The sequence below is a fragment of the Caloenas nicobarica genome, chromosome 7 (genome assembly GCF_036013445.1).
Source record: "Caloenas nicobarica isolate bCalNic1 chromosome 7, bCalNic1.hap1, whole genome shotgun sequence".
Lineage (NCBI taxonomy): Eukaryota > Metazoa > Chordata > Aves > Columbiformes > Columbidae > Caloenas > Caloenas nicobarica.
In genome coordinates, this window is record NC_088251.1 from 23542470 (window position 1) to 23557991 (window position 15522).

General features: G+C 36.6%; 1 protein-coding gene across 5 annotated transcripts in view; it reads left to right on the forward strand.

Annotated features, from left to right (window-relative positions):
* KAT6B (lysine acetyltransferase 6B) overlaps positions 1 to 15522 on the forward strand; it is a 110561-nt gene that overhangs the window by 44519 nt on the left and 50520 nt on the right. For all 5 annotated transcript variants that reach the window (XM_065639016.1, XM_065639014.1, XM_065639017.1 and 2 more), the window contains exon 3: positions 10620 to 10728. In XM_065639016.1, the coding sequence (XP_065495088.1) occupies positions 10620 to 10728 (109 nt within the window). The remainder of the gene's footprint in view (positions 1 to 10619; positions 10729 to 15522) is intronic.

A 15522-nucleotide genomic window follows, 5' to 3' on the forward strand; every position in this document is an offset into this window, starting at 1 on the left:
TTGGAAACGTCAGCGTATGATGAAACTGAGACATATGAAGGAAAGGTGAAAATAAGAAACAAGAAATGAGCAGAACTGTAGAAAGCTAGGTATTTATATAATTAAATTTAGTTCTGAATGAAGACCTAGGAGTGTAGTTAAGGTAAGATTCTTGGAAGGTTGATGTACTTATGATGTGGATACTTCTTGTTTTTAACTACATGTTGTCAAACACAAGGATGGCATTGTGCTCGATGATACAGAAGATAAGGTCATGATGAGGATGATAATAGGTCATTGTTTTAAGGCTTAAGTGCATCGTTTTACTGACACTGTATGGGTGAGTAAGGGAAAGGTGTGATGCTTTTAAGAGGTCTGGATGGATTTAAACGAGTGAGTTTTAAGGGAGGTGTGAATAGTGAAAACTTGTATTACTTTGGAAGAAGAATTTTGACTCCATAAAAAGCAAAGTGTCACTTGGAAGAGGACCTCATACTTTGACTAATGATTGCTATATAAGGAGTAATGCGACTTCAGGTATAATTTGCTTGGTTGGATCTGCAGTAGTGATTTCACTTTGGTCTGTGGGAGTCAATGAACTACTTCAGAGAGGGAATGGGGAAAAACAAGGCTCTTGGTACACTTAGGTATTCTGTGTGCCAGATTGAAGAGTTTAATTTAAAAGCTAACTAACTAACTAAATATATTTATTTTAGCCAGAAACTGAAGTTCAGGATACGTAGATTTTGAACCAGTTTTTGGTTTCATAGTAAGCAAGGGAAAGAAAAGGATGACATTTGGAGTTGAAAAAAGAAAGAAGTTTTGGAGCAGTTCTGATTTTAACTGTTATTGAGCTATCTCTTCCGATTAGTCTGAAGACATCATTTTTTTTACATCTTAAATATAAAGAAAATGGACCTGAGTTAGCCTTATATAAAATCTTCACTTAAAAATATGTTTTGAATTAATTTCCCAAGGGTACCTTGCAGAAGGTGAAAGGGAGCAAACCTATAGTAGTTGAATGTGGAATTGTGGAGCAGTGTCTACATGCAGTACTGATGGTGTGCAGTCTTTTCAGTCTCGTCTGTTAGATAAAGACAACTTATAAATGTGTATTCCTGAAGATAACTTATTGCCGCAGCTATCAATAACCTAGCTGAAAAGTACTGAACTAACTTGCCCCCTCCCCTTGATCTTTTAAATTCAAAACCACTGAAGAGACAGTTTCAAGAAGTCTGAAGGCTGCTTGGTCCATGGTTAGATTTGCACTATGTAGATGATGGACATCAGAGCTACAGAAAGATGCAACTAGAAAACTTCATTGTATATAGGATGTATTTACAGCTTGAGCTATTTATAACATGGCTGGTAAGTGTAAGTACACCTTAGTGGCAAGATCTGTACTTGAACTGTAATCTCACAGCAGAGAATGCAGAAGGGACTTGTGGATAGCCTTCTTCATAGCCCAGTTATATTAGTAGCCTTTTAAATAAAGCTATTATACAAGACTGTAAATAGTGGAAAGGCAAATAACTTTTTTTAATTGTTTAGTCCCAGATGCAGGACCAAAGCAGGAAACACACACGTGAAATAACAAATTCCCCCTCATTTAGGAGGAAAGAGCCTTTTAAGTCTTGTAGTGCTACCATATGAATTGACAAAAATCACAGAAGAGATACAGTTTAAATGAGTAAAGTGTCTAAGTTCGGTAACTTTTGAAATGATGGCAGGGTCTGCACATACCAAAAGTGTTGGTTTTCAGCTGTCTACAATAGTCTTGTGTGTCTATTAAACTTGGATTATGGTTTGAAAGCTTCCCCTCTGTAAGTATAAAGGCTTTAGATGGATCCTATTCAAAATGAAAGCTGGGCCTCCAGGGGACTGGGAGATTTATCTGTACTTTTGAGCTTCTGCTTTGCACCCTTCTCCAGATGTATCCTGTGCTTTTGGTAGTAATTTTTCAACAGAAAGTGGATTTTCAAAGTTTTCAGTGGATATACACTGCAAACAAAACATGAATGCAGTTTGGCATATGTTTAAGTTAATTAAGAAGACTGGGGAAAATGAATAAAACCCTATCTAGAAGAGGTACCTGTGTGCGCATGTGTTTCTGTGGGGTTTTCATAGCTGTTTAGATCGGAGTTTCTTCTTCCATGCATGTTCAGCGATATTCACTATGGAGAGCACTAATCTTAGTTGATTTCTTGAATGCAATGGAAGCAACTTTAATAAATTTAAATTTGTTTTGTTTCTAATACCTTGTACTACTCTATGAAACAACAACGGTCTAACTTGAAATAGAATGGTATTGTCTTTTGCAAGGAAAACAGACGTTTGAAGCCTGAAGCTGCATTCTGTTTTCTAAGCAGTAATTGTTGTGAGATCCCCTGTTATAGGTTGTATTATTTCCCAGTTTGGAAGAGGGAGCAGCAGTGTTCCTTTCCATAATGTAAAAATAGAAATGGTATTTAGAAAAGTATCTAGTAGTGTATGCTGGTTTATGTGTCTTCCTCATGACAGTACTTGTTTATGAAGATGCAGGTTAGCTTTTTGTCTGTTCAGTTCCATCAGCTGTAGTGTTGCTTGTTGACCCCTGAGGTTAATATGAAGGCATGCAAAGTGATGTGGGGAGCTGTGTTCAAGTGAGACACATCGTGTCCAGGGAGGTACATGGTGTATTTTCCTATAAGAGCTAGTCAAAATTCTCTGGTATATAAATTTCTAAGCATAAAAGTCTGCATTGTAGCCTTTGCCGTATTTTTCAGAGCGGGAAGGAAACAGGAAGATTTTTGGTTTTACGCTTCTTGGCTTTAAAAAGGAAAAGTTGTTTTAAGGATATTACTTGGAATTATTAGCTGAGGAACAATAAAAAATCTAGGAATAACATTGTATGCTCTGCACACGTCAGCGTAGGTTGGCAAGGGAACTAGTGTGCTCAGGTGAAGAGAGTTCTTAGGCCTGTTTGAGGAACCGTAGTTTTCTTAATGGGCTGAGGTGGGAGAGTGCTCCCCTTCCTGCTGTTACCTGTAGAAATATGTCAATTTGGATGCACTTCCAGGAGTTTCCCACCTTCTCAGGAGTGCAGGATGGAAGTGCGATTTCCAGTTTTCAAGATGATGATTTAAGAACATTGTATGAGAGATGGTCTTTATATCCATGCCCTCACAATCTTCTCCACCAGTCATCTGCTGATTGCTCTGTGTGCACACAAAGGGGAGGTCATGGACCTGCAAGAATGTGTTTTGAACTCTGAAATCTAGTGTCACTGTTGCAGTTAAATGCTTTTGGAGTGTGTGAATCCAGGAGGACATGAAGGGGTTTAAAATGCTCAGTTTTGGATAATTTGCATACTTCTGAAAGTTGCGTTGTATGTCATAATTCCCATACAGACATACCCTTTGAAAGTACAGGAGCGGGATGTGAGCAGAGGATGCCACTGTGTAGTAAGGAAATTGGAGTTTTATAGGGCAGAAGAGGACACAAACCTGTATTTTAGCAGTGAAGATACTCTTTTGAGACAAGAGGAGAACCTTCAGACTATAGTTCTTCCTCAACACACCCTGTTTATGTAATTTATTGACTTAAAGGTGTAATAAAAGAATTTGGCAACCTGAAGTGTCCTCTTTTTCTTGGAATTGCCATTGTGCTGGCTTTTGCTTTGTGCTGTCTGAATGTATAGGTGCTACATTAAGGTTTCTAACAGGTCTAATGTTTTCATACTTTTGCAGTAATAGCCAGTCAACATGTTTTTACCAACATTTGAGTTAGTGGGTACTCTTAACCGTGTGATACTTGTGAGGTACTGTAAAGCTAATATGGGATCTACTGGACAGTTTTCATGAAGAAGTTGTTTTAAAAAATATCAAAGTTTAGCTTAACTTACAATGTCTGGTTCCTGAAACATGATGGATTTCTTCAGTTCTGGAAAGTAAACTTGATTTTTTTTTTTTTTTTTTTTTTAACCAACAGAATGGGTGCAATAACAGAATTGCAACTGAAAGTACTTTTTAAAAAGCTGGTACTTAGAGGTGCTACTGGTGGTACTTCTTGTTCAAAGACTTTTTTTTTTTTCAAACTACGATGTGATGATCCCCCCCCCGCCCCCCCCCCAAAAGGCAGCCCATGAAGGTGCTTTGTGAAAGTGTAGGAATTCTGAGAAAGCAAGCTTGCTGCTTCTGTCCTTCCTAGGGCTGTAAATAGTTGAGTAATTGAAGTAGGGTAAAGATTGGGACCAGAACAGTAGATCCCTAGTGAAGGTCATGGCAGTTTCCATTTTTATTAAAATTTGCCTCTCTGTCCTGTTAACCCTGGAATTACTTGCATGCTGTTTCTATTCATAGGATACTAGAGATCTGGTATTTGTGTATCATATGTAAGGATGTGTCTTCCAGCAGGTTGTCAGATGATGTTGATGTGTTTATGAAAAGGCATTGAGAGACAGTTGCAAATGTGAGCAGTTGAGGTTTTTTGGTTTAGTGTTCAAACTTAAATTTATTGGGAGAGTGTGTGAAACTTTCAATTTCTTTTAATGTGTGTGTAGCATTTAATGGGACTAACATTTAAAACCGTAATTGTGTGTACACAGCTAATGCCTAACACTTTTCAGACAATCTGTTTAAAGCCTCAGAGTGCTGTAGCAATGCAAATAGCAATCTCCTTGCTTTCAGTGGGATTTATAGTTGTGGGTTACTTTGCATACTCAAAAATAAGATTTTTCAGGACTTAACAATGTGACTTTTTGGGGAGTGGGATGTTAGAACATGCTAAATGCCTTAAGAATTTCATGGGAATTATAATTGTAGTCAGATAAGCATGTAAATTCCACAAGCACAGAAACTATCATTAGGAAGAAAGTTGTTATTTTGTGCCAGAGTTTTGAGACAAATTCTGACATAAGGTAATAAAAGTCTGGCTGAATTTTTACCAAGGATTCATTTCATGCAGTGGCAAAGCTTGTTGGGTTCTTAGAATAGATAGCTATGATTCATTAAAATAAATAAAATCATTTACTGGTTGCATAAATGACTTCTAAGTCTTTGCTTAAATATGGAAACTGCACTGATATACTTAAATGCTAACACTATGTTGTTATTTCTACATGCATATGATTTTTGCATGGACCAATCTCAGGGTTTGCAGTACATGTAAAGACAGAACAGTAAGGATAGTGGGTCCCTAATGTTTCAGAACTTGTAAACTATGCTACATTGTTGAAACTAACGTTTGAGTGGTGTGTGTTTGTGTGTGTGTTTGTGGTGGTGGTATTGGTTTTTTTGTTTTGTTGGGTTTTTTGTTTTGTGTGTTTGTTTGGGTTTTTTTTTTAAATGAATGACAAAACACTTCTTTAAGTCACCAGTACCAGTATTTTTCATTATTTTTAGTCTTTATCTCTAGCACAAACTTACTAAGCATGGTTTTTCTTGTTGTTTTCTGAAGCAACTGAAATGATGAAACCATAATAAAAATTTAGACACATTTGTATAACTTTTAGTGAAAAACAGTCTTAAGTGTTAGAAGAATTGCAAACAATTATTGTCTAAAATGGCTTTAAAATGATGTTATGAAATGTGCTGATTCTAAAATGAGATTTGGGGTGTGGGGGAGGAACCTGAACTTGTCATGGTAAGGATGCTGGGAGCATTCAGTGCTCCATTGACATCTTTAGTGGTATAATTCTGTAATTGAGTCCTTGCCAGGCTGTGGACATGGAGTTGCCATCTTTCTTAGGCCTGAAAAACCTCACAGTATTCCTTGGGTAGTCTGTGCTTTCCCCCCCTCCAATAACTGCAGTAACACAAATCTGGAAGCACTAATCTCTGCTCTTTAATTCCCTGTTCTTTCTGCACTGACAGGTGTTAAAGTTGGATGATATTTTAGATTCTTTATGGTGAATGAAGTCACTCATGCATTTTGTCTTTTCCTTTGTTATGTGGGTGGTTGCTTGTCCTTCCTTTTCCTACCGTGTGTCAAATGCTTACAAGAGGATGAGCTGTGATGCTGACCTTCTCCACCTCACCTTCTGGACCAACGTGCAGTCTCAGAAATCTTCCTTCTCCCATCGCTCGGGTTGAGCATATGTAGGCAAACTGAAACGAAATAATTCGTGGGTTTGCATTGCCCTCCTGATGAAAGGCAGTTGCTTTCAAACTTGACCATCTGGTGGTCTTCAGTCTTTCTAGATACTTAATGACAGGCACTTGAATATGATACTTGTTCTGATAGTTTTGGTTTGTTTGTGGGGTTTTCTATGCAGCACACAAAAAAATAATCAGTGTATATGGTATACCAAATTTTGTTGGGAGTAACAGAGCTGCAGTCCTTGCTTCTTCTTTCGTCTTGTTAGTGCCCTTGTTAGAAAGATGGTGTTTGTGATATCAGAGCAAGGATTTATACAATGCCTAAAGTGAAGACACTGATTGGGGCCTGCTAAATAGGCTGTGATACTCTTAGTAAGTGAGGCTCTTGAAAATGTACCTGCATTGCTTTTCTGGTTCACACAGCTTTTATGACAGTGTTCTGATCAGCTGCAGTCGGTGGTTGTTTATAGGAATAGATTTGCCTCTGCATTTTTGCTTGAAGGGAAAGGGGGATATATTTGAAATATTTGAAACTTCCTATGATGAATGTTAAAAATAATGCCTGGTTTAACATTTGCACTACATGCGTAGCAGGATTAAATAGGTATCTCCTACCAAACTCTAATAATTTGTTCATTAGTGTGAAGTAATACAATCTGCTTAGAACTTGTATGTATTTGAGAAATTTATGTACTGAATTTTACAACATCATCCTTTCTTTCCTACTTATTGTAGGAAACAAAGAATGTGAAATTGGGCAGATGATCAGAGTGTGTGCATCGCAAGGGTTTCTGAGCCAAAATTACTGATGACAGTAAAAATATTGTGATATGGTACTTGGTCTTAATGCTATTTAGAGGATTGATGGACCGTGGTCATTGGATATGTGATTGACTGTGACAGTTGGATGTATGATGCTTAAATAAGTATTGTTCAAGTTCTAATTGGAAAGTAAAATTAAAAAACCACCTGCTTACAGGTGCTGAGTTGCTGGTCTATTATTGCTTTATGGTATACAATATATTAAAAAAAAAAGGGAGGGGAGGGGGAGAAATTTACTGCCTGACTTTTTGTGAAGCTTTAGTTTCTGAGTGCAACTACATGTTGGCATAACGCATGAATTTTCTGGAAATTTGCCCCTACTGCAATTCGAAATGCAGAAAAACAGAGCAGCCTTTTAAATTTGGATGTACAGTTTCTAGTGACCCAGAAGACCGAACCCTTTTGGAAGTTGTAATTTACCTTTTTCCTAAAATTAAAGGAATGAAAATTTTTTTCAGCTTATTAGCTCTGAAGAAATAATAGTATGTTACTGGATAAGCATTATTCAGACCTATCTTCAGTGACAGAGCAGACACCGTACTTCTAAAAGTTTTTGTAACACAATTAGTAATGTGGTTCTTAAATATTAGATGAAAAAGTCATTTTCCTTTTAAACTGAGGTTGACTAACAGGCAAAATATTACTGATTCATCTGGTATAAAATATTGCAGTGTGGAATAACTGGCCAAACCAGTTCCTGTGAGAGATGAATTGGAATTAACCTTCCTCATGATTAATCATTGTTTTTTAGAAGATAATGATACTCGATTGCTATATTTTAGAAGAGAAAGTAGTGATTAAGAAAAGAGATACAGGCAGGAGATGCATTTCTGTTTGGATTACGTTCTGACCTAGTGAAAAAACAGAAGCAAAAAGCCAAAACAAACACCAAACAAAAACCTCACAGAATCATAACAACTTCACTTAGTTTATCTTAATTGAGACAGTTGTGAGCCAGAAATAATACTACCAGTATCAATATGGGTTTGCTTTGACTGTGCGAGCTAAAGCAAATGAAACTATGTTTTGTTCACTGTGCTGACAAGAATGTGTGTATTCTTAACTTCCAGTAGCTCAGAGATCAGACCCAGTAACACAATTGTTAATGTAAATGGCTTCAAAAATACACTGGAGCCTGTAAGTTTCTTGAAAACTCATGTGTGAAGTGATAGGATTTGCAAGCTCTCTATTATTAGGTTTGGTCTAGGAACATCAGTCTTTGTATCCCTGAACTGCCAACAACCTTTGTCCCTTATTTTACCTTCACTTAAAAAAAAAGGTGGGGGTGATGTGTTCTGAAATAGGGAAGTAAATGAATGTTGGCTAATGGCCATGTCTTTTTGTAGAGCAGGAAAAAAAATCTTGGAAAGATAAATGAGATTGTGGACCTGGATTTGTTTCATTACATGAATGATATGTGATGTCTTGTAAATTATTTATCAGAGCAAGCCTTTCTGAAATGGCTAGAGCACTGTTATATCAAAGGGAAGGAGAATGGTATGGTTGCCAAGAGGAGATTTTTACTGGATTCCACTAAAAGAATAATCTTTCTTTTTAAATTATCTGAATTAAACTTTAAGTAGCAGTTAAGAAATGTCCAAAAGATGCTGCAAGTGAACAGTTGTGTTTGGGTAGCTCTGGACTGTTTTTCTGCTATGATTATTGGTGTAGTTTATGTTGTGGTGTTTTTGGTGGTTTGGTTTTGGTTTTTTTTGTTTGTTTGTTTGTTTTTGTTAATTGCATTTTGCTCCAAAAAACAAACTCTTTAAATGTCTAATAATGAAACAGATCTGTTGAATTATGACATCTTACTGTCAAGAATAGTAACCAACTCTTTTTTTTTTTAAATTTGTATGTGTCGTTTTTAACTTGCAAGTGAAAAATTTTGCAGATAACTGATATATGCTTTCCCACCTGTAGAATTATTGTTCTCATTCAATGCTATCCTGCCAAAACAGACAAAGAATATCAATAAGTTGTTGGGTTTTTTTTATTTTTTGAAGCATGACTAAATTGGAATTTTGCCAGTTTTATAACTTGGGACAATTATTTTTGTCCAGGTAGCAATTTAATATTTCAGCTATCCATATAATCCATAACAGAGGTCTTAGTAAGGACCATGGATGATGTTTGTTTTTATCAGTTACAAGAAGATAATATTGTGGTTCCCTTTAGTAGTTTATGGAGGAGAACTGACATCTCCATGCTTAGGAATAGTCTTTGGCTCTGGTAATCTTTTATATATATTCTTTGGGGTATACATGTTAGTATTCTGATAATTATTATAATAAATTGTGAAGAGATTGGCAGTGAGCAGATCTTCTGAGGACTAAGCTTTTAGAAAAAGTGCTGTGCCTCAGGGTATGTGTGTGTGGAAGTGGCTGTAGGCGGGGGCGAGGGTGTCTGTGCTCCTCTTGGCTGGGTAGGACAACTTTATCTTACTGGTGCCAGAATTCTTTGGAATCTGCTACTTGATTTAAGATCATCCTAAAGCTCAATAATACAAACCTTGTTTCAGTATTTCTGTGTTGAGGTATAGGCCATATCTACACACAACTGATGACTTCTCAAGAATTCGCCTAAAAACAAGCATTCCACACTTCCCAGAGCTGTAATGGAATACAGATTCATTGATCAAGTGAAGATAGTCTGTCAGCTTTCAAAGTATTGTGGCATAGAGTGGAAATGTACACATTGAAGGTGGAAACAACAAGTAATTACTTTGATATGTAAAACTAACAGCATTGCTTAGCGAAATCTGGAAGCTATGAATTTGCAAAATAAACTATTTTAATTTTTTAGTTGCTGTGAAGTAGCTGCTAGCAGCCAGTCCGGGAAGGTACTCTATCACTTGAGTATCCAACTTGAAGAAATAGTTGCACATCATTTTATTTGTTACAGATCAGTTTACACATACTTCTATGTTGGCATTAATACATGCACGGTTTGGATGATGCAAGTAGTTTCATTAAATCTCTAAAATTTACTACAGAATCTGTTTCGGGGTATTTAATCTATGATCGTTTGTCACAACGCAGATTAGGAAGACCAAGAAGTAAATTTGTAGTAGTTCTTAAGACTTTCTCCAAAAATGTCTGTGCGTTGCTTCCGGACATTGAAAATTTTGCGTGGCTTTTAAATTCTGATTGTATATTGTGGCTGATGGGACTCATCAGACTGGAATGGATAACTGTTGATTTGTTGAATCCAGTGCTTTTACCCTGAAATGGTAGTTTCAGAGGGAGATATGAGTTGTATTGCATGGTAAAGTAATAAAATATGTCTTAAATTTGAGGGTTTCTGTAAAAATTACTGGTTTTCTTATGGAAAGAAACTGTATTAATCTCTAACGAAGGCCAGTTTGCATCTTCATCTTTGAGCACAATTGCATTTGAAGAACAAGTGATTGTATTCTGTAGCAGAAATTGTGTGTTCAAGTATGGTGTCTTAAATTCTAATTTTTTCTCCTTTTTGTTAGTACTAATCTTGTACTGGAGATGTTTACATAGATTCGTACACAAGATTACTTATTTCAGAAATGCTACATTGGCCCATAATACGTTAAAGTAATAAACTTTATTATTCCAAAATGAGTAAAATGGACACTTTATTGGAAATTAATACAAATTGGTACAAAAAATGTCAGGTAAAAATGAAAGAAAAGACGACTGAGAAAGGCTTGCTTTTTGGTTATTGTTTTGTTTTGTTTTGCTAGCTAACTCTATTTATTTTTAAATCTAGCCGCGAGCTGATCCCATCCCGATATGTAGCTTTTGTTTGGGAACAAAGGAATCGAATCGTGAAAAAAAGCCGGAAGAGCTGTTGTCTTGCGCAGACTGTGGCAGCAGTGGTAAGTTTGCAGAATGTACTGATACTAGAAATGTTTAAGTCTGTTTTTAAGGTATTGAAAGCATTTTAAACTTCTGAATGTCATCCTCTCTTTGGATATAGATTGAGAACTGAAACAAAGCGGGGGGTGGAAGATTTTTGTTTGTTTTTTCACTAAAATTCTGTCATCTGGATAACTACAAATTAGAGATATGAATTCATCTTTATGCCAAAAGTATAGATCTGCTGCGGAAATTAATAGGAAAACCACACTTGTAAAATACAGAACTTCTGTTATTGTTTGGGATCCACGTTTGATCCGAAAGCTCCGTTTTGCCTTATGGCATCAAATGATGATCAAGAATTTTGCTTGCACAGATTTGCAACATTTCAGAAGCTGAGGAATAATCATAATGATAAAGACTGTGTAGCAATCTGTGCTGCTGTTTATTTTGTGTATCCAGTTCAGTTTTTATAAAATGCCTTTGTTATTCAAGTGGCAATTTGAATAATATTTCAAATAACATGCTGAAGCTGTCAGGCACCTGTTACTTGTCAGGCACAAGATAGCGACTCTACTGATGATATGTTCGGTGCTCCTGTGTGTTGCAGTTGCTCTTGCAGACTCCACGTGGCTGTTGTGAATGCAGGTTCGTCCCTTAAAGTGAGCAACTAGGTTAATTTTGAAAATGAAATACTGTAGCACACTGTTCCTTTGTGCAGTGCTTGTGCATGGATGGTACCAAATGTGGTTTTGGCCTAGGTTATTCCTGATTCACAGAGGGATCTGGCTTAGAAACTTGGGCAAATCTCTTTAGCAACTCTATGCCATAAAGCTTTCCCCAGCGTAGCTGTAGAGTTCGGTGTATGAAAATCCTCTGATCAGTTTAGCTATTTTGAAGAAATCCCCTGTAGAAAATAACTTTATCCTGGAAGAGGAGTTATTTGGCCAGTATAGTTTGTCAGTTGAGTGGGCTGCTTTTGTTCAGCTGTGCCAGTAAAAAACTTTTGCCCCCATAAGCTTACAGCTGGATTGGGAAGTACTTTTGGTAAAGCTTTGCACTGTAGATCTGCCCATCCCAGCTCAAAGACAAAATTGCGGTGCTGTTTAAAGTCACAGGCTGCAACATGCAGCTGCTTAGTGCTACCCATCTGTGCTGGCACCTGGTTGCATCTAAACCGGCTTGAGGAGCAAATGCAGTTGAAAGACAACAAGTTTGATCTGTTCCCCAGTCCAGTTCACCACACAGCCATACCAGCTTCTTATGCCAGAATGTTGAAGAGACAAGCGCTTAGGAGGGAAGTGAGTAGAGAAGTGACAGAGTCTGCGTAAGCCAGCACTGCTTTTGAGAAAGCTGCAAGCGAAAGTATTGTTTTGGTGTCTTTGAATTCAGAGTCCATGTGTGTCATCATTCTGTAAGTGTGCTGAAGACAGTCTGTCTGGGGTACTGTGATAGCTACATAAGTACTTGAGTAACAACAAAACAGTGTGGATCGAAAATGTGTTTTCAGTTAATCAGGATATGCTTTTGATTGTGTGCTTCTGCATCTGTCACCCTGGACAGATTCTTTTTATTATAGCTGGTGTATGTTTTAGTATATTTAAGCAAGTGATTAAACAGTGAAGTACGGAAGTAGCTTTTTTCCACCCCAGTATGCAAAACCAAACTCCATAGATTTTAAACTGTCTTCCTTTAATGGTTTACAGGTTTCCTGTATTTTCAGATCTGTATTCTAATATTTGGAAATTCAGTAGGATTTGTGCTTGGTTAGATTCTGGTTGGATTTGATGATCTTACAGGTCTTTTCCAACCAAAACGATTCAGTGATTCTGTGGTACGCAGAGTTTACATTAATCAGCTAAGCTTAGGTATCAGCTACTCTTTGGTTGTGTAATAATCCCCTGATAGATCTAAGACACTTTAGAACTGGAAGTCTTGACTTTCATGGATCAGCTTCCATTTGAATTAACACTGATACATTCTCTCTGCCTCATTAAGACTAAATTATCTTTAATTAGTTCCTGAGATGTATTAGATAAAAAGAATGAAATGTTGAGACTGCCAATCAGATTGCTGGATCATTAAACTTTAGCTACTGATGCCTAACTAAAATAAAAAACAATCTCAGTGCAACTTATAAATAACAAAACCTCACTCATGTGAAGGTTTATTGTAATTGGATTTGTAATTCTGCACATCGTAGTGTATCTCAAAGCTGGTATTGCTGTCTAACAAACATAAAAGAAATTGCATGTTGTGCACAGCAAGCAAATTGTTGAGTTGATCAGAGATTAAATTGCAGTGCCCACTACTGGCATATCTACTTTGGTTTTGTGTCAGTTGCTTGTGTCTCTTCAGGTAATGCTGTATTCTGAAAGCAGAAACCATCCAGATATCTGCACATTTCATTGATATTACTCTTATTTTGTAGTATTTGGGAGGATAATGTGTTTGGGCAGTGGAAATGGAATACACTGGGCATTTTCTAATGGAGTAAGTGGAAAGATGTCAGATGTGAGAAAACAAATCCTATTATGAAAGCAAACATAACTTTTCCCCCCATCCCACTCCCTTTTTTTAATTTCCCTTTTGATACTGAAAAATCAATATACTTGAGAACTGGAATCGAACTCTACTTCCATTTTCCCAATTGAGAGATGCAGAAGCAACTAAAAAGCTACTGCTGACAGATTTTTAAAAGGAAGTTGAAGTTTTAGAAAGAGGATGGAAAAATAAGTTGAGTGTACTGGGGAACTATAATAAATATTTTTTAAAAAGGAAAAAAATAGCTGTAAGTAGAATACCTGTGGGTGCTGTCCTTTCAAATAGTTAGTATGTTAAGCTGAGAAGGCAAGAGGGTTACCCATCAAAGATGGGTAGGGGAGACTGGAGAGCAGAACAAGAAACATCAGTCAGGTCAAGAGACACAGGGACAGAAAATGTTTGGAAAGGACTGTGCAGAGATTGCTTTATAAAGGGGACTTAGAGGAACTTTAAGAATGAAGGAAGATGGGAGTTATCTTGATTATTGCTGTCTGTGGGAGGATGTTGGCTAGTTGAATAAAATGAACAGCTAAGAAACCTGCATGCAGAAAAACCTACTACATGCCTGAGATAGGTGCACAAATCACCCTAAATAATACTGCTTTCTACCTAAAACGTTATCAAAGACAAGGGGTTTTAATGTGAATTATCTTGCATAAGTTCCCAACATTTGTATCAAAGATAAATGGAGATATTAGCATATCTCATTTAGCACTGTACATAATTGTTGTCACTGATATAATACTTGTTCTTTTAAAAGACTGCTTGTTTTGTCACATTCTTTGGAGAATAAACAAGGCCCAAATTTACAAGAAAACTAAAGTGAGCAGGTAAAATGAGTTGTATTCAGTCACAAAGGAGTGAGACGTTCTGTTCTAATTTCCTCATCTCACCTACTTCTGCCAAATCAAGAGATCACAAATCATAACCTTTTCTAACTGGAACATACAAGAATGAATTTTCAAGCCTTTAATTTTAATAGCTTTACTTTACAGCAAGCCTATATGTATTCCTGGTGGAAATTGCCAGCCTTCAAATGTCCAAATTTCCAGTAAGCTGTTAAACTTGTGTGCTACATTAAAATATTGATGCTGTTGAGATTTAAAAGAAAGTCAAGTGATTGAACCAGCAGAAATAACTGTCTGAAACACTTCACAAACTAGAGAGATTGATCAAGTGTTGAAAACCTCTTGGCAGATGTGTCAGCTTCTGGATATGGAGAAGACAGTATGTTCTTGATTTCAGTTTAGATCAGTTAGAGCTGAAATACTGCAAATTTTGAAGCCAGGAGCATGCTTTCTCTTCAACTCCTTCAAATTTAAAGTAACTAGCTGTAAAATCACTGAAGGTCACAGTGACTTCATTTAACTGACTACAGAAATTTGTTAAACAGAGTCCCTTTTAAAAGTGAAAGCTGTGTTGATTACCACTTCTTGCCTGGTAGGTGTTACCCTCTACTTGTTATTGTTATATTTGGGATATGTCAGTTTGTGTCCAAAATGAAGAGTGTATTTATTATCAGCTACTAAAGAACAATACCATATGATATTTTGAAATATGAAAACTACTGTGCTGTCTGTGCTAGTGCATCCCCAGGAAGGACAGGAAATGAACATAGCAAGTGCACAGTGATTCCCATTGATGCCCTTCCACCCTCTAGTTATTTGTGGCTCAGGGACGTGGAGTTGCAGGAAGAATCTTTATGTTTAATACAAGTGGATTTTTTTTCTTGACTTTTGTCTGACAGTATAATTTAACACTTGAGGATATTAACAACTGTATTAACCTATATAATGGCTTGAATGAGAAATATTGTGTTGGTAGATGACAGAGAAAAAAAGTAACCCAGTTACGTCTAATCTATGCATAGTTACCAACCAGTGAGAATGAGTGTTTCTTATGGCTGCACTTCTCAGTTATTTACTTAAGGCCAAGTTAAAATCAACAATTTAAACTACAACTTACTTGCTTCTTGAAGTAAATCACTTCTGCGCAGAGTAGATAACTGGAATTAAATGTACTTGTATGGAGGTAATTGGTTTACGATTACACTTTAATGTGTTAATTTAGTTGTTAAGTCATGGTTGATGAAATAAGTCTTTCTGTGATATTGATTATTAATATCAGCCACTCTAGGGAGCTTTTTTCTTATTTCTTTTTTTTTTTTTTTAAATGAGGGTCTTGTTAAGCTTTATTGAAGGGAACAGTGTAGCATTGAACTCAACTATGCAATTACGGAGTATATTTGTCACTTTCAAGAAAAATAGTCC